General features: G+C 40.4%; 2 protein-coding genes across 3 annotated transcripts in view; one reads left to right on the forward strand and one right to left on the reverse strand.

Moving 5' to 3' along the window:
• SLU7 (SLU7 homolog, splicing factor) overlaps window positions 1-22,734 on the forward strand; it is a 303,021-nt gene that overhangs the window by 236,932 nt on the left and 43,355 nt on the right. The gene's annotated exons all lie outside the window — the stretch shown is intronic.
• On the reverse strand, window positions 1,355-13,013 carry PTTG1 (PTTG1 regulator of sister chromatid separation, securin). 2 transcript variants are annotated; one of them, XM_069102432.1, is made up of 6 exons: window positions 12,878-13,013; window positions 8,769-8,853; window positions 6,915-7,108; window positions 3,792-3,885; window positions 2,850-3,005; window positions 1,355-1,510 (listed from the first exon to the last, which is right to left on the reverse strand). In XM_069102432.1, the coding sequence occupies exons 2-6, from the start codon at window positions 8,842-8,844 to the stop codon at window positions 1,428-1,430; spliced, it is 603 nt and encodes a 200-aa protein (XP_068958533.1). In that variant the 5' UTR covers window positions 8,845-8,853; window positions 12,878-13,013; the 3' UTR covers window positions 1,355-1,427. The 2 variants fall into 2 exon arrangements, with proteins under 2 accessions (XP_068958533.1, XP_068958532.1); XM_069102431.1 differs by having other exon boundaries at window positions 8,769-8,885; window positions 12,878-13,010.

The following is a 22,734-nucleotide window of genomic DNA, read 5'->3' on the forward strand; positions in this document are numbered from 1 at the left end:
TAAGGGCCAATTTTCAGGTAAGACATATGAGTTCCTTGAGATGTATAATTGTGAGAAAATTCCTTTCATCAATCTTCGGATCTGACTAGATTTCTGCTCAGCATAACCTAGGTCTTTAGTTAAGGGTATCTAAGCAACAAGTGGGCAGCTAGGTGGGCTCAGATCATCATGTCAGGCCTGAAGTCAGGAAGATAGGAGATCAAATCTGACTTCAGACACTTAGTAGCTGTGTAACCCTGGGCAAGTCACTTAAGCCCTATTTGCCTCAGTTCCTTATCTGTAAAATAGGAACATACTGGAGAAGGAAATAGCAAACCTCTCCAGTACCTTTGCCAAGAAAACCTCATAGACAACAAAGTAATAGGTAGAGGTGGTCTAGCTTCCCAGTCATGCAGGGTTATGTTCAAACAATGCAATAAGGTTCTCTCATAATTTTTTAATTTAAAGGGTTTTGTTTTTTTTCCCAGAAAACAGAAGCTGGACTAGACCCAAAATCGAAAAGGAATTAAACTAGATCCAAAATTGAGTCACAAAATGAAGTCAGTGTGGTTCAATCGATTCCCACAGTTGAGAATGCATCTAAGAAGCACATATTTCTTATACTGAATTAGACATAGCATCTCCAACACTAATAGGGATATAGGCCAAAATTTTTATAGATTTACAGATTATAGGCTAAGGTCCCTTGATATTGTGTGAATACCAAAATCCCTAGAGAAACTGAATAAAATTAATGAAAGTACATATACACTTTCTTTCTAAGTGGCCTATTTTGACAACAGCTGTTCTTTAAGAACTGTCACTAGCCTCAGCATCTCTCTCACAGCTACTAAAAACACTCAGCTACCTAAAGAAAAACAAGCCACGTCAACCATGAGAGATACAAGAGCACATAGAGAAAGAATGTTACTCTTCTAAGAGAAGATGTGTCCACTTCCAAAGCGGGGTCAGTAATTTTGGTCAGTAATTTTAAATCTTCATATTGCCCCACCCTCAATCCCAGCAGCCCTTGGCCTAATTCAATAAGTTCTCTCTGGTAATGTCTCTCATTTGGAAGATGTCTCTATAAATTAATCAGTAAAGAAGCATGGCATAATAAAAAAGGCTCCTAATTCTCAGTTTGACCTAGGATTAAGTTTCATTTTGTCAATATTTGCCAAGTGACAATCTCACAGATTAACCTCAGTTTCCTCATCTCTAAAAGTGTGTACATTCAAGGAGAAGGGAAGAGGAAAAGGGGGATGGAGTTTTTACTAGGTTGAAAGGGATATTCAGTCTATGATTCTAAATAGTTTTATAAGCTATTTAACATAAAAGAGAGACAATGAAACTGCCTGAATAACATAGTCCCAAATACAGTTCCTACATAAAGAATCACTTTATTAATAGAAAAAGGATTAGAATTACACTATAAAATAACAAGGCACTTAAAGAGGGAAGTCATAACACACAGGTGGCAAGTCAATCTCATCCACAGTTGACAGAAGACTCGAAGTTGATTCCAGCAGATCTAGGAGAGAAAGATTACAGTTAAGGAATCTTGTACATCTCTAACAAAGCTTCACAAATCATAGCCCTGCTATGACACACTAAGTAAAGATTGTGAATCTCAATCCTGACCTGAAAGTCAAGATGTGACCTCAAACTTTTTGTTCCTGATCACTGTGGAACCTGCTTCTACTCTGTGAGTCTTAAAGTCCTCCTGAAGCACCAATATTATCCTGCTCCTAAAGCTGAATTGTATTCCCCTTTGTCCTATCAAGTGAGTTTATCCTGATCAGCAATATTGAAATTGTTGAACTAAAATATATTTCAAAAGTTCTGACCTCCACCAATGCTTCCTCCATCTGATGCATTTTGCCATACCTTAGGAAGACAATCTTTATGCTTGGCTATAGCAAGAATTTGCTTGTTTATTCAAAATTTGATTTAGCAACTAGCAACCAGCCTTCACGTGATAATTGTCTCCACACTTCTCTCCAAGCCAGTTCTCAAACAGTCAATATGGCACTAATCTTACCAAAAAAAACCTGCTTGGTAGAACCTGTCACAGCCTGCAGCCAACCAGTAAAATCAACAATCAGGCTTTAGGAGTAAAGGAACTTTAGATGACCTTGAAGTTCAACCCTCTCATTTTACAAAACGGGGAAACTGACACTTAAGTGTCTTACCCGAGGACACTCAGCTACTAAGAAAGTAGACAAAGTGGGACTCCAAAGGCTCTTGACCCCTTGTTCCCACAAGAAGGAATTGGAACAGGATATTAACAGCAGGCACCTGAAAATACTCATTACAGCTAGAAAATAGCTTTGAACCATCAAGATGTCTTAAGTTTTCTATAATAAGCAAAGATCACCATCTTGCATGTCATGCTTTGCTATTGCCAAGAAAGGTCTTTTCTTCTATCAGCTTTTCAAATAAACTTGAGAATTCTCTCATCCCAGCCAAGTACCGTTAGAAGAATTTACACCATGAATAACAATTCCAAGAAAACATCCAAGAAAAAAAAATTAGGATCAGTGGTTGCTTTCTCGTTTGATCATACCTAAAGATACCACCCATGATTTTAATCTTGAATTCTGAGTTGCCAAAATGGCTTAATTTTTTTAATCTAGCAGCTTGTACTTGAAGCCTATTTCAATGGAAAGTCATTCCCTACTGACAACAATTGCTGTTTTTGTCAGACTACTTTATTCCCTGAAGATGTAACTTGTAACATACAGCCTTCTCCCTCTCCTGTAGGCAACAGGAAGTGCCCTGAAACAGGAACATCTAATCTCTAGCTATCTCTAAGTAGTGGGGAAAAAAGGGGAAAGGGCAGGAGAGAGGAATCAAATCTGATGACTTACCAGACTCCCATGCCATGGAAGGCAACAGCACAGGGGAGGGTGGGAGTTCTACAAGCCTTTCAAGTGACTTCTCCTGCTCAAGCAGCAGGAGGGGAACACCAGCCAGTGGCAGGTTTGCAAGCTGATGCTCTTCAGGAACATCGAAACTCTCAAATTCTGTTCATAAAGATAAGCCCATCTAGTTATTCAACAGCTATTTTAACTCCCTTCTTAAAAGCACAATGTGTTTTTGTATAATTAACACCTTACTTTTTTTTAAACTAAAAGTTGTTACAAATAAAACAAAATTAAGTCTCATTTATATAAAGTATATTGTCTTGCACAGAGCAGGATCTTAATTAAATATTTGCTAAACTGAATAAAGTGATTTTAGACTTCTTCCATCCCAAGAATTCAAAGAACCTTCTCAAAAAAGGACTGAAAGGATCAAGTACCTCCAGTACCTTTAGTATGATGTATACAGAATCTCTTATGAAGACTCAATGGGTTTCTTCACCTATCAGTTAGCCAGAAGAGGCATGTTCCTGGAAGGACATATATTTATCAGAATGCCCCCAAAACATTCTTGTGAGTGAGCGGAAATCTTTTGCCCTTTTGAACTCCTGTCATTCTTTGGTTGTGTTATTCTCAGGGACCCAAACTAAAATATAAAAACAGGTACTAAATTGTCACATACTGCTGCCTTATCTTCCTTACTAGACTAAATTGAGAATGTCCTGGGGAGCAGGGGAGAAGAAGACACAGTTCCTTATAGCCAGAAACCATGCCTTATACATAGTAGGTACCAAATATATTTGTTGAATAAATAAATAAAAGACCTTAAAATATGGCAAGTCTTAGGTCACATCTATATCTGGGAGGTGACTCACGGTTAAATTGAAACACCCCAGAGAAGCCAAATATACTCATAAAAAATGTTAGATAATAAAGAACACATACTACCTAGTGGGTTGAAAGGAAAGAAATTTTCTATTTCTGGACATGTTTCATTTGGGAACGGAACCGAGGTTTTTTCTGAGGGAATCTTTTCAGTCATCTAAAGAAGAAAATATGTAAAATTAGTAAGGTTAAACAACACTTACCAACTATGTCATACATAAAGTAATGACTAGAGTTTTAATTATTATGACTAAGTTACCCAGCTTATAGTTAGAAAACTTTATGCTAACTTTAAAACAATTCTAGCTTCCTTATGTCATTATCATTCAAAAATACAACTCTGCATATTGTTCTGGTAGCATGGCTCAAATCTTACTAAGAATACAAAATAGTGAACCCTTAGTTTTTGCTGGTAAGTATCAATACATCTTACTAGGAATGCAGACTGAAGTCAATTAAAAAACAGTCAATTCAATTATCTGCACTAATGGAGAGAGAACACTGGCATGAATAATATAAAATAAGAGATAATACCAAAAGTTGACTTTTAAACACATCGTGATTTTCTAGCAGATTTATCACCCTAATTATATTTTGCTTAGGTTAATATTTAAATGAGTTTGCATTTTTGAGTATACTTCAAGCAAGAAAGGGAGGAAAGTGCTAAGAATATTTCAAATGAACTCTCTAAGTCTTTTATCTGATTATAACCTTTTATCATTCCATATCCCTCTGCTTTATAGCTTCTAACCCAGTATTTCATCCTCACGGAAACCTTTAATCCTTCCACCCCTGAGCTCTTTCCTATGTCACCACCCCCTTGCTAACTATACTCTCCTTCCTTCCCTGGGTGAACCAGTTTAAGTCTATACCAGAATCTCTCAGCCCCCTGTCCCATGGCTGATCATGCCTTTACAAGCCCCAGCCTTGGATGACTCTCAGAATTTACTGCCTTCACTCTTATTCCCATGCTGCCAAATGGAATTAGAGAAAAACCATGTTGACTGGATCTACTACAAACATATGCTGTATAATCGCACAGTGCTGGGCCTTCACAGCAACAAGATCATACTTATATATATTTCCCTAATTGACTCATTATTCCACTCACTATATCGTCTCTTCCAAACCTTTCCTCTCTTCTCAATCCTCCCATGGGCATCCCCTCTCCCTGCTCTCCCAGCTGAGGAACCTGCCTCTTAACTACTTGAAAAAAATCAAGGTCATTCACCAGGAGCTCCCTCTTCTCACCATCTCACTTCACATCACTCAGATGTCTTCCCCCATTACCTTCACATAGCCCAGCTGAAGAGGTGGCCCCTCCACATGGCACCCTTGATTCCATGCTATCTTGTCTTCTCCAGCAGGTTGCCCCCTATATCATCCCCACTCTCACTGAACTCCTTGAGAAAGCTGCCTACAATTTGTGACTCCATTTCCTCTCTTCACTCTCTTCTAAATGTTCTGACTTCATTCAAATGAAAACACTCTTTCCAAAGTTATTTATGATCTCTTAATTGCCCAAATCTAACAGACTTTTTCTTATTTCTCACCCTCACTTTATTTATGATCTCTTAATTGCCAAAATCTAACAGACCTTTTCTCATTTCTCACCTCTCTGTAGTCTCTGACAATGACACTCACCCTCTTCTTTCTGACTGATTCTCTAGGTTTCTATGACATTACCTTCTCTAGGTTCTTTTCCAATCTTTCTAATGGCTCCTTTTCTAGTTCTTCATTCAAGTCCCTGCCACTGATCATGGGCAGCCCCCAGGGGACTGTGTTGGACCTTCTTTTCCCTCTATACTATTAAATTATTTCACTTGGTGACCTCATCAGTTGTTACATGTTCAATTATCTTCTCTCTCCAGGTGATTTTCAGATCTATTTATCCAGCCCTAAGTTCCCTCCTAAGCTCCAGTCTCATACATCACCAATTGCCTACTGGGCATCTCAAACAAAATGTCCCATGGACAAGTCTATATGTCCAAAACAAAGTTCATCTTTTCTCCCAAACCCTCCCTCCTTCCCAACTTCTCTATTACTGTTGAAGGCACCCACTATCCTGCTTGTCAAACCAAGTCTGCCACCTCAGTTTCATCCTCAACTCTTTCTCACATTCACTCCACATAGCCCATGTCTTCCTGCCATTTCTACCTTCACCACATCTCTCATCTGCATCCCTGTCTCTCCACTCACCACTGTCACCTGGCACAGGCCGTAGTCATCTCACACCTGGACTACTGCAAGTACCTGCTGGCTGGTTTCCCTGCTTCCAGGCCCCACTCCAGTCCATCCTACACTTCAGTTTGAAAGTGAACTTCCCAAAGTGCTGATCTGACCATGTTACTGCCCCCTCTTCAGTATACCCTATCCCTCCTCACCTACACTTCCTGACTTCCCTCAAGAGCTGGTTCAGATTCCACCTCCACAAGATGCCTTTCCCAATCTCCACTTTGACTTCTCTTCAAGAATCCCTCATATTTACACTCTATTTATCTCATATGCAACACAGTACTTGAGGACGAGGATAATGTTTTTGCCTCTTTTTTATGCCTAGTGCTTAGTACAGTGCCCAACAGATAGATTCCTATCGATTGGGGGACAGCTAAATAAACTGTGGTACCTGACTGTAATAGAATATTACCATATTGTAAATAAGAAATCATGAATGTGGAGAAGCATGGAAAGATATAAACTGATGCAAAATGTAGTAAGAAGAACCAGGAAAACAATATACACAGTGACTGCAACAATGTAAATGGAAAGAAAAACAAAAGTAATCAAAACTGAACTCCAAAGAAATTATCATGACCAAGTTTGGTCCCAAAGAATGAGATATGAGAAGGAACCTCATCCTCTTCTTTAGAGAAAAGAGGAATACTGCATATATAATATCAGAATTTGAATATTTTCCCCCCTTCTTTCTTCATAATAAGGGATGGCTCATAAAAGAAGGTATACAGAGGGAAATTTAGGTGATAAAAGAAGAGATCAAAAAATGTACTGTGGAAAGTCACCAAGGATTAACAGTTTGCTAAAACAATAACCAATAAATGCATAAATGTAATGTGACATTCACATGATAAGCTGATGAAAGCCTCAGTCCCCCCAAACTCAATTCTTACATATGCCTAAAGAATTATCATCTTGAAATCTTGAAATACAAAAAGTCCATCATCTCACCTTTTTGGCAGTGAAATTTTGACCTTTCTGTTTGAGGGGTTCTTTTCCCTTCCCCACCAAGTTTTCCTTTTCGGTTGTCCTATTGACAGGTCCCAAAGCCTTTCTGACAGATTTGGATAAAGCTGGGGTTGCAGTAAACACTTTGCCAGCCTTGGGAGTTGAAATCTGAGCTCTTCCAGATAAGGCTTTGATTGCTGGAAAAAAAAAAAAAGATTTGTGATCAGAATTCCCTTCCCTGATCAACTGCACTGCTTCATCAAATCATTCTATTGCCTGATACATGAAGCCTCCTCTGAACATACAACTTTTCCACTGCCCTGCAACATTGTCCACTGCAGGGGCGGCCAGGTAGCACAGTGAGTAAGAGCACCTGCTCCAGTGTCGGGATGACGTGGATCAAATCCGGGCTCCAATACTTAGCACCCACCCAGAAACACCTGGCCATGTAACCTTGAGTAAGTTACTTAACCCCAATTACTTTAAAAAAAAAAAAAAACATTGCCCACTGCTTTGGGATTATTTCAGAATGCCAAAACTCAAAAGACTTTCACCTCTTATAAAGTTGTCCCAATAAGTATTTATCTTAATGGTACTTGGTTAATCCAGGCACAATGATTATTTTATATAATGAATGCTCCAAATTGCATACATAATAGGCCTCAGGGAAGGGCTAAATATAAAGAGATACATTTAAAGATATTTTATTTAGAACATTACTATTGTATTAGTATTACTCAGAACAAGACAACACTATAACAAAAAGGTAGATTTCATGTTATCTGTATGAACATGATATGACCAGTGGGACTATGTAATGCAATTTAAACTTATCGAAGTCCTTGTTCAAAAAAGCAATTTTAGGTCCTATTTGTCTACCTACAAAAAAAATTCCAATTAGGAAAGATCCTCACCCAAAGGAATCAGGCAGTCTATTTTGGTACTGATTAGAACAGAAGCTAAAGAGAATCCACACCAAAGAAAAGGTTACATGCACATTACCCTTTTATTTTTTTCACCAATATCAGATATTCATTGTTGTTTTGACAACTGCCACTTTACGATATAATTTTAAGTCTGGAAGTACCATTCCTCCTTTGTTCCCTACCTACCTCTTTTCATTTTTTCCCTTGATAGTCTAGACACTTTATTTTCCAAATGAATTTTGCTATTATTTTGTCATGTTTTGTAAAGTACTCTTTTGATAATTTGATTGGCATAGCATCAAAACTCTAAATTTATTTTGGCAATATAATCTTTATTTTGTTATTTATTATATTATTATATTATATATAATTATATATTATATATAATTTATTATATTATTAAATATAACATAATAAATATTATCTTATATAAATATAAAAATTTATATTTTTAATAAATATATATTTATATAAATATATTATTTATAAAAATAATAATTATTATATTGGCATGGCCCAGTCATGAGCAGTGAATGTTTCTCCAGCTATTTAAAATGTTCTTTATTTCTTTAACAAATATTTTAAAGTAATTGAATCTATACAAGTATTTTATATGACTTGGTAAACTCATTCCCAGGTATTTTATGCACTTTGGGATTTCCCTAGTTACTGCCTCTTGGATTCTGTCATTATTATATAGAATGCTGCTGATTTTTGAGGGCTTATTTTTGTAGACTCTGACTTTGCTGAAGCTATTAATTGTCTCAATTAGTATCTTTGCAGATCCCCTAGAATTTGCTAAGTAAACCATCAGGATACACGTACATTTTTAAAAGAACACACACCTTCTACATTTCCCACAGTCCAAGCTCTCCAGTGAAAACTTTATTCACAGCAACCCTATAAGACCATCAGAATCAAGTAGACTTACACTTCAGCTTGTCCTTGGGTGCCACGTGACAGCCTGGTTCTCCATTCTCCTTATCAATATAGATTAGTGTTGCCATTCTGGATTACTGTAGAGGAATAACACATAGAGGGAAGAACCCTGCAGTGGAAAAGTGAAATGGACCAAGATTAATAGGAACTAGATTTAAATTCTTTAATTGCTAATTAGAGAGTAGACAAATCAGATCACTGGGCCTCACTCTCCTTATCTATGAATAAAGGGGTTGGAAGAGATAGTCTTTGGGTCCCCCCATTCTAAAATAATGACTCTTGAATGAATGAAAAAGCATTTATTAAGTACTTCCCATAAGAGTAGCTCTGTGCTAACAGGGATATCAATAGAAAAGTAAGCCAGTGCCTGTCCTCAAGGAGCTCACATTCTAATAGGGAGGGACAACACATATAAGGAGTGTTTCTGGTACAAGCCAGATGGAAAGGCCCACTGGTCCTTGTTAAGCAGAGTTTAAATAACTACCACCACCTCAGAATCCCCTAGCCCTCACCAAGTTCCCACACGTTCAAATATAAAAAGGCAGCAGTTCCATCCAGAGACATGGGCCAACGTTTAGCAAGTATATGGATCAATAAACTTGATAGTTACTGAGCTAGGGTATCATCCTAGAGAACTGCTCTAGAATCATGTAAACCAGTATGTAAAGGCTAAAGTGTTTAGCTAAGAGAGTAGGAGTGGCTGGGTTTTGATTCCATAGTACCCATTTTACAACCTTGTACATAGTAGGCCCTCAAACATTTGCAATTGGAATCTGTCTTAAAAACATCATAATAAGGTCAGCAAGTAAAGAGTTGAATTTAAAATGAGCAGAAACAGTCCCCAAGTTATATAATCCAACCCCCCTCACTTTATAGATGAGGGAACCGAGGACCAGAGAGTTGAAGTCATGATGTCCAAAGCCACACAGCTAATAAGTAAAGTTCGAACCCAGAGGTTTGATTCCAAAGCCAGGACTGACTGGCACCCTCATTCAATTCAAAGAAGCACACAGTAAGAGCACAGACAGATGAAACAGAGCATGCCCTCAGGGAGCTTGCATTCTATTGAATGATACACAATGTCCACTGATGAGTGAACCATAAGTAACTGAACAAAGGAGAAAACCGTGCTAATGGGGGATCCTGTGGGGGAAGGAGGCCTTCACGCTGAGCCTTGAGTGGGAAGGAGGTGAAGGATGTTTATACAGAGCTTTGACTTTTGCAAAGCCCTCAACAGAGATGCACTCTAAGTGATAGAGACATGGTGAGAGTGCATTCTGGGACAGCCTAGACATTGAAACTGAAACAAAAAGTCGAATTTGAGGAACAGCAAGTAAGTGGACCAGCTGGGACAGGACAGGGATCCCATGAAGGGGAGGATGTGAAATCAGTCTGGAAGAGAAGGTCCGAATCAGACTGTGGAGGGAGGGCTTGAAGCAGTGCCCGCCCAGCATTTACCAACACTGCCACCTCCTGAGCAGTCACGTCACCCTCTGCAGCTGTCTGATCATCTCTAAAATGAGGGAGGTAGCTGTTCAAGTCCTAAAATCCTATGATCTCAAGTCACTTCTTCCCTTTGAGGAGCCTCAATTTCCTCATATGGAAAATAGAGGCATTGATTCTTCTTGCACTGAACTACCTCAAGAGGAAGGCACTGAGTCTCTCCTCCTCCTCCTGACTTCCCTTCTTCCCTGTAAAGCCTCATACCCAGGAACGCCAACACCACCAATGATCTCCTGGGGCATTAAAGAACTCTTCCCTGAGCACTGAGTGAGGGAATATGGTTATCATAATGCCAGATTCTTGTGCTGAATGGCCACTGTCTACCCTGAAAGGTAAAAGTATACCTTCATGAGGCATCATGAGTAGTATAGTGGAAAGGTTTTCCTCTAAACCAGGAAGATCTGGGTTGAAGTCCTGCCTGTGAAACACACAGGCTATGTAACCCTGGAAAAAATCACTTAAATTCTCAGTGCTCTAGGCAACACTAAGACCCTAAGCTGCAGAGAAGGTGCCGGCTTATTGGTAAAGGGACTTTGCTTGCCCAGAGATTCCCTATACTAATGAAATCAGAGTTTCAGTCAGTATCCCTGAGAATAAGCACTGGAATTAGAATCAGAACACCTGGGTTCAAATCCCAGCTCTGTCCCTAACCTGTGTGACCTTGGCAAAATCAACCTCTCCATACCTCAGTTTCCTCCTCTAAGTGCCACAGGACCAGGACTGGACCAAAGGGCCTCTAAGGGCCCTTCTGGCTCCAAATCTCTGATCCTACAAACTCTAAATACATGGCCTCTAGGATCACATGTAAACTTTTCTATTTGGCATTTAAGCCCTTCAGAGTCAGATTCCAGCCTACCTTTTTTCTGATTCATACATAATGGATACGAGGGCCCAGCCAAACTGCTCGTTCTTCTTCTCCTCTAAGTCTTTGCATAGGTTGGCCCAAATGCCTGGAATTCATTCCTCCTTCCTCACCCCCACCTGCTAAAAAAGCTCATCTACCGTACTCCCATCTACATGAGGCCTTTCCAAATCATATTCATAATGATGATGATGATAGCAGCTAGTATTTACAGCACTTGAAGGTTTGCAAAGCTGTTCACATATGGCATCTCATTTGATCCCCACAACAACCCCGAGAGATAGGTACTATTGTCCCATTTTTATTGATGAGGAAACTGAGGGAGTCAGAAGAGGCCTGCCCAGGGTCACATAGCTAAGGTCTGAGGCCAGTTTGATCTCAGCTCTTCCTGTCTCCAGGACCAGCTTCCTCTAGATGATCCCAAAGCTGGTCCCTTCCCCACCCGCAATTATTTTCTATTGCCTTAAACTTAATTTGAGAGGCTGTATGGGAATAGCCGATAGAGCTAGGACCTTGATACCAGGAAGACCAAAGGTTCAAGTCCTGTCTCTAGCACCTACCTTGCAACTTTCTAAGAATGACAGTCTATTATATGGTCTATGGCCTAATTATATAGTCTATTATATAGCCTATTTTATTATATAAATATATATTTATGTATAGTCTATTTTATTATATAAATATATTTATAGATATAGTCTATTATATAGTCTATGGCCTAATTATATAGTCTATTATATAGTCTATTTTATTATATAAATATATATTTATATATAGTCTATTTTATTATATAAATATATATTTATAGATATAGTCTATTATATAGTCTATGGCCTAATTATATAGTCTATTATATAGACTATTTTATTATATAAATATATATTTATATATAGTCTATTATATAGACTATTTTATTATATAAATATATATTTATATATAGACTATTTTATTATATAAATATATATATTTATAGATATAGTCTATTATATAGACTATTTTATTATATAAATATATATTTATATATAGACTATTTTATTATATAAATATATATATTTATAGATATAGTCTATTATATAGTCTGCAATTAGCTGCAGAGAAGATGCCAGCCTGCCCTAGTAGGGGATTCTCCTCTGCTTCCTAAACCGAGTGCCTCCCATAGTCCTGGCATAGTTTTAACCCTATTTGATAGCTTTACTGCACTGTCTTTAGACACTTCATATCTTATCTTAGAAATGCGCATCATGCTTCCCAAGGGGCAGCACACAGTTTGCTGTCCTGTCTCTGCACACTCAGAGCCTAGCACAGCCCGGCATACAGTAGGCGCTTAATAATGGGCCTCCTGCCCGCTGGGGGGGGGGGGCTGCCCCGAGCGCGCACTGCTCCTCCGCGCCCAGAGGGGGCGCTTCAGCGCAGCCGCAGGCGCCACGCCCTCGGGGAGCCTGTTCCCCGGCAGGCCCGGAGGCTCGGCTCGCTCACATCCCTCATGCCGCCTCCGCAGCCACCAGGGTGGGCACGGTTGGCGGTGCGGCCGTTTCCCCGCCTCCACCAGCCAGCTTCCCTCCAAGAGCCGGGGCAAGCCCCAGCCTGCGCCCGCGCCCCCTACCCCGAAATCCGCCCACTAGCCGCGCCGGGCTCGTTCGGCCTCCCGTCCAAACCGAGGCAGCCCGACCCACGTCGGGTTCCGACCGAAATGGGTCAGAAATGCAGCGCGGACCCAGGTACCGACCCACACTTACCGCAGCCGTTGGCAAGCCCAGCCGGCTCGTTTTCCCCGGCCTGCGTTTAAACCGGAGCTCACGCCTTCATTGGCTCTCCTAACACAGGGGGCGGGGCGGGGCCGCCGGCTGAGCCAATGAGAGAGCCGGCAGGAGCCCGGCCGCCTTTGTAACGGGGAGGGGGGAAGAGCTGCCCAAATCTTTTGAGAATCTGCTTTTTCACCGACTTCTGGGAGCTGTCCCTGGACTCGGAGCCAAGGAGGCGCGGGTTCAAATCCTACCTCCGACACTCAAGCTTGACGTAAATGAGCATGTTTTTAAATATGCTGATAACTGTATTCCAACATAATTGCTTTCCTTTGCGGGTTTGTGTGTTTTATGTATTTAATCATCATTCAGGGTCCAGACTGCCAAGGACTCTTGAGGTCGAGTTTTCTCTGTAAAACGAGGGAATTAAACTGGGTGGTTTTAAAGCCCCCTCTCAATCGAAATCCCTCTTCTAGTTCCCAGCCTTCCAAATACACGGAAACTAGTTATTAAATATATGCCCGGCCCCCGCCCCTCTCCCCCGCACTTGGGGGGCGCAGGGGGCAGCGCCCACTCCTCTCGAGCCTTTGCTTATCGACTGCTGAATCTGGACCCCGGCTAAGCCTCCGCTTCGCGTCCCTGAGCTCGGCGTGGTTTCAACTGCGAAGAACGTGATACCACCAGGGTCCCACCCGCCCTTTGCAGCTGCCTTCTGTGTTCCTCCCCGTTAGATTGTGCGCCGCTGAAGGGCTGCAACTTTTTATTTGTTTTTCCATCACTTAACATATCTGGCAAATGGTGGGCACTTAATAAATGTGTTTGTTTTATTGAATTGAATCACTATGTGCCTAGTGTTGTGTTAAACATAAAATTAATAGGATTAATTCCGAACTGCAGGCGAAGTTTCTCGAGTCCAGCCAACGGAATAGAAAACTCAGGCTGAGAGGTTAAGTGATTGACCTAAAGTCACACGTGTATTAAGCACAGCAAAATTTAAACCTTGAACCTCTGATTCCAGAGCCATTGTCCTTTCTATCGTTTTGCTCGGCCTCTCCAAGTTTGTAGCACCTGATCTAAAAACCAATTCTTCTTGCCTCTTTTTTGGGGGGAGGGCAATTGGGGTTAAGTGACTTGCCCAAGGTCACACGGTTAGTTTTTGTGTTAAGTGTCTGAGGTCAAATTTGAACTCAGGTCTTCCTGACTCCAGGGCCGGTGCTCTACTCACTGCACCACCTAGCGGCCCCCAAGAGGAATTCTTGAAGATAACTATCATTGCCTCCTCTTTCATCCTCCCCTTTTCCCACCTTTACCATCAGGTCTTCTCCAGAATAAAAATGACCAAATCACAGATTTAGAATGGAAAGAGACTTTAGAGGTTGTCTAGTACTACAACCTACACATTTTGCAGATGAGGAAACTGAGACCAGAAAGGCTCAGGTCTCTGCCAACATTACAGACCCATGTCCTCTGATTCCAAATCCAGCACTGCTCTACAGCAGGTTCTCCAGTCCTATTAGCATCGTATCCACTGTCCCTCTGTACTGTTCTATCGTGTCATTATCTTGCCTGAAATGCATCAAGCAGAACTAAACACAATGCTGTGTATGAAGGTCTAACCTAACTGCTCATTCTGAATATTGCATGGTGCATACAGGCAAAGATCAATTTAGCATTTATTTTTTATTATTGACTCATTGAGCTTGCAGTCTACTAAACATGAAAAGTCTTTAGAAATATGCACGCACACACACACACAGAATTGTCCAGTCATAAATCCCCTATACTGGACTTGTTTGATGGGGGAGAAGGAAGGGTCCAAGTGTAGGACTTTATATTATTATCTCTGATAAAATTTATCTTATTATCAATTAACCAGTTAATCAATGAGGTTATATTATACATATGCAACATGCTATTATATTCACTACTCTATCTTACCTCTCCTAGATCTTTGGGGACAGCAATTGGGCCATCCAACCTGCTAACCTTCCTTCTAGCTTCTTGTCATCTATGGTCCGTTGTTGTCCTTTGTTCTTGAAAAGGACCAAAGTGACACCACTATGCTAGAGTCCAGTTTCAGTGTGTCCAACTGTGACTGATCAGACCAATAAAAGCTCAGATGCTCTACCACAGGTCGGGCACAAATAGTCCATGTCACCATTTGGGGTGGATTCTCTAAATTGGCACATCCTGTGTTTCCTTTGAGCTTTTTCAATTCTGCTTTGCTCATAGAGCACAGCGCCTTCTCTGATGAGGGCATGCCAGTGTCTCCCATGTCACACAATCACAAAGTTCTTAAGAGAGACCTTTCCTTGTATCACTTCTTCTGACCATCGTGTGAACACCTGCGTATGTGAGTTCTCCATAAAACTGTCTTTTTGGCAAGTGTACATTTTGCATTAGAACAACATGGCCAGCACATCGGAGTTGCACTCTCTAAAGCAGAGAGTTTGAGTGCTTGGCAGTTTAGTTTGAGTGAGAATCTCAGTGTCCCATATCTTATCCTGTCAGGTGATCTTCAGAATCTTCCTAAGGCTATTCAAATGGACGCGATTCAGTTTCCTGGCATGTCACTGGTAAACTGTCCGGGTTTCACAGGCATAACACAATAAGGTCAGCACAACAGCTCTGTAGACCTTCAGTCTGGTAGTCAGTCTAGTACCTCTTCTCTGCCATACTTTCCTTCAGAGCCTCCCAAACACTGAGCTAGCTCTGGCAATGCGTGTGTCAACCTCATTATCAATGTGTACATCACTGGAAGATACCCAAGGTGAGTGAACTTATCCACAGCATTCAAAACATCTCCATTTGCTGTAAGCAATGGTTCCACATATGGATGGTTGTGGTGGTGGCTGATGAAGCACCTATGTTTTCTTGATATTAGTTGTTAAGCCAAAATTAGCACAAGCAGCAGAGAACTGATCTGTATGTTGTTGCATTTCAGCTTCAGTGGCTTCATTGAGAGCACAATCATCTGCAAACAAAAATCATGCACCAACATTCCCTCTGCTTTGTTCTTGACTTGTAGCCTTTTCAGGTTGAAGAATTTACCACCAGTTCAATAGCTGACCTTGATGTTGTGAGTACATCCTCATCATACTAAAAAGCATGGAAGCAAGCACACAACCTTGTTTCACTCCATTGTCATCTATAAATTTGAGAAAGATGGCATATATCCCTTTATCCAAATCAATTTGTAACAGGTTAAATATTTAAATTTTCAAGAACTAGATGGGTTTGTGCTCTCACTGATGAGGGTGTTCTCAAGTGATGCAGACCAAAAACCAATTTTCTATCCAATGCAATTCATGCCTATGTTCTCCCATAGATCTTTCATGGAGAAGCTAGCCACTGTCCTTTTTTTTTTTCATTTTTCAAATGCTTTATTAACTTCTGATTTACATCATTCATTTCTGCCAGATTTTGAATTACAAATTTTCTCCCTGTTTTTCCCCTACCCACCGCCCCAAAAAAGCAGTCCCACAGGATATCCCCTCCTCCAATCTGCTCTCTCCCATATCTTCTTCCATACCTCCTTCCACTTTTCCAGTAGGGCGTGGTGGATCTCTGTGCCCCAGTGCCTGGATATCTTATTTCCTGATTACATGTAAAATAGTATTAATGATAGTATATACATACATATATATATATATATTAAACATTTGATTTTAAAACTTTGAATTCTAGATTCATTCCCTTCCTCCCTTGTCACCCACCCTTACTGGGAAGATAAGCAGTTCAGTATAGGTTGTACATGTGTGGCTAATGCAAAACATTAACATAGTAGATATATTGTAAAAGACTGACTATATTTCCCTCCCTCCTATCCCACCTCCCACTTGTTCTATTCTCTACTTTGATCCTGTCCCTTTTCAAAAGTGGATGCTTCCAACTTCCCTCCCCCACAGCCTGCCCTCCCTTCCATCATACCCCCTCTCATCCCCTTCCCCCCTACTCTCCTGTAGGGTGAGATACCCTATTTAGTGTGTATTTCATTCCCTCCCTGTAATGGAAATGCAAATTTAAAGATCTTCCCTGCCCCTAGGCCCTTTGATTGGCTTAATAGACTCTGAGAACCTTCCTGGATTTGAAAATATACTCTGCCTCCTAATAGGCTGAATGTGGTCACATGAAGCCTGTGGCAGGAGGTTTGGTTTTCAGGAATGCCCACACCTGGACGCTGTGTGATTGGGCAGTGGTTCAAGAGGGTGGTTACATTCTCTGACCCAGGAGAAGGCTATATAATCCCTGATGTGAGGCTTTACTTTGGGGCTCACTTTGAGAAGTATTCTGTGATTTGATCAGATGAGACTCTGGGAAGCTGTTGTTGAGAGCCCCCTGGCTTTGAAAAACCCAGATGTTGATTTGGTATGGATGTAATGATTGGACAGTTTGGAAACCTGTCTACTTGATCTGTTTCTCTATCTTGATAATTCTATCTGTATATTCTGAAGTTTGGGGTGCTGACCTTTTTCCCCTGAACTAGGTAAATGATACATATTTGACTGATTAAAGTAAGCTTGTTAACCCATTTTGAGTTGCTTTCCTTTAACAAAGCAGATCTAAGGACCTGTGTTGGCAGCCACCCTGGGGATGCTGGGGTGCTTGCTGATACACTCCCCTAGCCAAATTCAATGAGAATAAAGTTGACCAATTCCCTTTTGCCTTCCTATTCTTCCCCTCCATTGTAACCATTTTCCCTTGCCTCTTCTATATGAGATAGTTTACCCCATTCTGTCTCTCCCCATCTCCTCTCATTATATTCCTCTCTCACCTCTGAATTTCACCTTTTAAGTATCATCCCTTCCTATTAAATTGGTCCTGTGCCCTCTATCTATGTATACCTGTAAACATATATACACATATTCACATATGTATTCATATGCTTGTATATTCTGCGATATAGATAGATAGATAGATAGATAGATAGATAGATATGTACATATATTTTTCTATTCCCTTCCACTATTTTCATACTGAGAAAAGTCTCATCAGTTACAATTATCATTTTTCCCGGTAGGAATGTTAATAGTTCAACTTAGATAAGTTCCTTATGATTTTTTTTCCTGTTTACCTTCTCATGCTTCTCTTGCTTCTTGTATCTGAATATCAAATTTTCTATTCAACTCTGTTTTTTTCATCAAGAGTGCTTGAAGGTCCTCTATTCCACTGAATGACCATATGTTCCCCTGGAACATGATACTCAGTTTTGCTGGGTAGGTGATTCTTTGTTTTAATCCCAGCTCCTTTGCCCTCTGGAATATCATATTCCAAGCCCTTCAATCCCTCAGTGTAGAAGCTGCCAGATCCTGGGTTATCCTGATTGTGTTTCCACAATATTCAAATTGTTTCTTCCTGGCTGCTTGTAATATTCTCTCCTTGATCTGGGAATTTTGGAACCTTGCTATAATATTCCTAGGAGCTTTCTTTTGGGGATATTTTTCAGGAGGTGATCAGTGGATTCTTTCAACCTCTATTTTGCCCTCAGGTTCTAAAACATCAGGGCAGTTTTCCTTGAGAATTTCTTGGAGGATGGTTTCTAGGTTCTTTCTTTGATCATGGCTTTCAGGTAGTCCAATAATTTTTAAATTCTCTCTCCTGGATCTATTTTCCAGGTCAGTGGTTTTTCCCATGAGATATTTCACATTGCCTTCTATTCTTTCATTTGTTTGGATCTGTTTAACAACATCTTGATTTCTCATAAAGTCATTAGCTTCCATTTGCTCCAATCTAATTCTGAAGGAATGATTCTCCTCAGTGAGCTTTTGAGATTCTCTTTCCATCTGGCAAATTCGGCTTTTTAAGGCATTCTTCTCCTCGTTGCCTTTTTGAGCCTCTTTTGCCATTTGAGTTAGTCTATTTTTTAAGGTGTTATTTTCTTCAGTCAGTTTGTTGACTCTCATTTCATAATTTTCTTGCATTGTTCTCATTTCTCTTCCCAATTTTTCCTCCACTTCTCTTATCTGCTTCTTAAGGTCCTCTATAGCCTGTAACCAGCTCGTATTTTCCTTTGAAGCTTTTGGTGCAGGAGTTCTGACTTCACTGTCTTCCTCCTGTTCCATGCTTTGCTCCTTTTTGTCCCCAAAATAGGAGTCTAATGTTGGATTCTTCTGTTTGCTTTGCTTCCTTTGCCTGGTCATATTGCCACTCAATTACTTGATTTTGGGCTTTTTGCCACAGTAGGACTCTGCTACCCATCAGGGGAGTTTCATACCAAACACCGGGATTTTCTCAGCTGCTGGAGGTATTAGTTGGGTGCCCTCTCTGAAGCCTCCACATTCTCTGGCAAGCTGGTCACACACCTCAGGACCTCCACCCTAGACTGAAATCCAGATCCAAGCAGGTTAAAGCAAGAGCGATTATCCCTCAGACTAGTCGCTTGGTCCCTCAACACTCTGTAGGCCAGGAGCTGAAGCTGCCATGTGGTAGTGGCTGTGTCATAGCCCTCAGCAGCTTCTCACCCTGAGGGCAAAAGCTGACACACTCCCAACTACTGGGTCCCAAAGTCCACACTGCACCGACCTCTCACTTTGTCCTTAGCATCTATGTGTTGATAATTCTGGAACGCCACAGCTGGTGATCTCCCTCCAGCTGGTGGTTGGTCAGGCCCACCCTGGGGCTAAAATCTCAGAGTGGAGCTGGGCTCGGCTCCCAGAGCTCTTCGCTGGCCACTTGTTGCTGGTCTGCCAGGCTATCCTCAGCAGGAGGTTAGCTTCTCTGTGTCATTTTGTGGGTTCTGTAGCTCCAAAGTTTGTTCAGAGTCCCCTTTTACATGGATTGGAGGTGGTGAGAGCCAGAGCCCGTGGAGGTCCTGTTTCTACTCTGCCATCTTGACTCTGCCCCCCAACCCCTAGCCACTGTTCTTGAGACCTTCTTTTAGTTCAGAGATTCTGAACCATATTTGTGTTATGGACTCCTGCAGTAGTTGAGGTGAGGCTATGTTACCTTTAAAAGCACAAAATAAAATAAATAGGAAATATTCAGTATATAGGAAAATACACAGGGCAAAAAAGGAAAACAAATATTTTTAAGTATTATATAAGAGAATTTTTTTTTAATTCGTAGACACTAGCTAAAGAACTCCTGCTCTAGGTCGTTTTACATTTAATAGGTACCGCACTCTGACAGTCTATCTGTTTGTTTCCCCTTATTCTCACTACATGATTGGTCCAATTCCTCTCCTAATATTACATCTCCCTGGTGATATGTATTGATAACTAACTCAATAAACTGGTTATCAAAAAGGCATTTTCTATCCATTAAGCTTTGCAAGTATAGATTTTTAAGCCAATCTCTTTGGTGCAATTTTTGGATAACATTTTGAAGCTCAAAATAATCACCATAAATTTACACACAAACAGGGCTAGAGGATCTCAACATTTATAGAGATAACCTCTTACATCTAGACTCTTTGTAAGACATCCTCCATGAGTGTCAAAGACCTTTGGTGAACATACATCTATGTCCCTTATATACTCCCTAATCTATCTCTCTAACATACATCTAATGTTAAGGAAGGCATATCTGACTTGTGCTTTGCGTGACTTTAATAATCAGAGAACAGTTAAAGTGATATTTCAGTTATATTTGTAAAAGGTCCCTTCACTACTTTTATATAACCCAATCTGTGTACATATCTACTCAAATTAATACTCTGAGCCCCCATTATTGTTTTTTTCTCCCTGAATTTCCTCTCCTTGAACAGCTGCTATGCTAATCACATGATATTACACTGTAATGGTGGGAAAGGGCAATTTACTTAAAATAGAAATGGGATATAAATAGGAAAATGCAGTAAAAGAAAACACCTTTTTTAAAAAAATGTGTATTTTTAGTTTTCAGCATTCACTTTTATAAGATTTTGAGTTTTAAATATTCTCCCCCTCTTTGACCTCCCCCCTCCCTAAGACAGCGTGCAATCTGATACAGGCCATACATGTACAATCATATTAAAGATATTTCCACATTAGTCATGGAAAACACTCTTAACATCATTTCCAGAATGCACCCACCCTCTTAACCTCCAGGTTACATACTCAGTCCTTCCCCACTCCCCCTTGCCTCTTGATACAATAAAAAAGATATATAGGTAATTTAGGAGCAGTTTTCACCACTCTCCAAATAACTCTCCTGTCTCCCACCAAAGCAGGAGAAGTAGTAGAAACTCAATCAATTATAGGAGATTCAAGGGAACTTGTGTGGGTGACCTGCATTATTTTCTTTTACATTTTTCCACAGCAGCAAATCTTCAGTGTATAGACTTCTTGGCACTGCAATTAGAGAGAATGTTGACACTTCTCATTACACTGAGAACATGTTTCAGATATGCAGACTTTTTGCTCAGGAACTAAGGGAAAAACGTAACCCTGCATCTTGCTGCCTCTGGTCCCACAGGGGCTGCTGCCAATGCCGTGCTAGTCCCAGTATGGACTACATGTAGCAACTATAATCATTTCTTCCTTGCCATCTAGTTCCTAACTTCCCTCAGCACTCTTTTCCAAACTGCCATTCTTTTCACAAGTTTCCTGGTTTGAAAGACTGTATTAGCTGGGGGCAATGGAGGAGAGGAAGCCTGCCATTAGTCTGTAAAATTACCACACAGGCTTATGGGAAATCACATTTTCGAAGTCCCCCCCCAAGGGAAACTTGTCTTCCCACCGAAAACATTTATCAAGGATTATTGTACGACCCTAACACCTATGCATGAAAGGATCCTTGTCAAGACAAAGCCTTGAAGTTTGTGCTTTTCTCTAATAAATCAAGGCTGTTTTATAATCAACCATCAATAAATGTGAGCCCTTTCTGGCTTCCTTTGAGTCCTAACTAAAATCCCACCTGAGAAACCTTTCCAATCCACCTTAATGCTAATACCTTTTCTCTGTGATCATCTCCAATTTATCTTGTTTTTATCTTGTTCATGCACAGTTGTTTACTTGTCTGTCCCATTAGACTGGGAGGTAGCTAGGTGGTATACTTGATAGAGTGCTGGGCCTGGAGTCAGGAAGACCTAAATTCAAATGTGGGCTGAGATACTTTCACCATAAATTTACACACAAACAGTAGTGTCTAGAGGATCTCATCATTTATAGAGACACCCTCTTCTGTCTAGACTCTCTATGAGACATCCTCCATGTGTGATCTTGGGCAAGTCATAACCTCTTTTTGCCTCAGTTTCCTCATCTGTAAAATGGAGATAATAAGAGCACCTACCTCCCAGAGTTGTTGTGAGGATAATTATAGAGTACTTAGCATAGGGCCTGACACATAGCAGGTGCTATATAAATGCTAGCTATTATTCCTCAAAAGTAGGGGTTGGGGTATTTTGTTTTATTTTTCTTGTTCTCTTTTTTGTGTCCCCAGGAGTAAGCACTATACCTAGCACAAAACAGGTACTTAATAATTATTTGTTGTCTAATTGGCATCTTGCATTCTCCTGCCTTTCAGTCAATTGTGTGACTGTAAAGGTGTAAGATGCTCCAGAAAAATCACTTATGAACGCCTATTTCCTTTTAATATTTCCATAAGGATACTTTCAATGGATAAAAGGAAATTTTCTCTACAGGCTATGCTATGGAAAAAGAAAATAGAGAAGTGCTCATTTAGCAAATGATTGCTGATCATAGTTCTAAACTTTTTTCTCATTTCCTTTTCTGTTTTAGTTATTTACTTTTGTTAGTTTTAGTCTGTTGTTTAATTTGGTTTCTGTTAGCATTTGTATAATGATGAAGACCAAAATGAACAGAACCAGGAAGGCCTTAGGGCATAAACAGTAATAGCAATACTGGGGTTTTTTGTTTTTTTGCTTTTTGGAGGGCAGTTGGGGTTAAGTGACTTGCCCAAGTTCACACAGC

The sequence above is a fragment of the Petaurus breviceps genome, unplaced genomic scaffold, assembly GCF_028583685.1.
Source record: "Petaurus breviceps papuanus isolate PSGF00001 unplaced genomic scaffold, PetGlider_PUasm1.0 551, whole genome shotgun sequence".
NCBI lineage: Eukaryota > Metazoa > Chordata > Mammalia > Diprotodontia > Petauridae > Petaurus > Petaurus breviceps.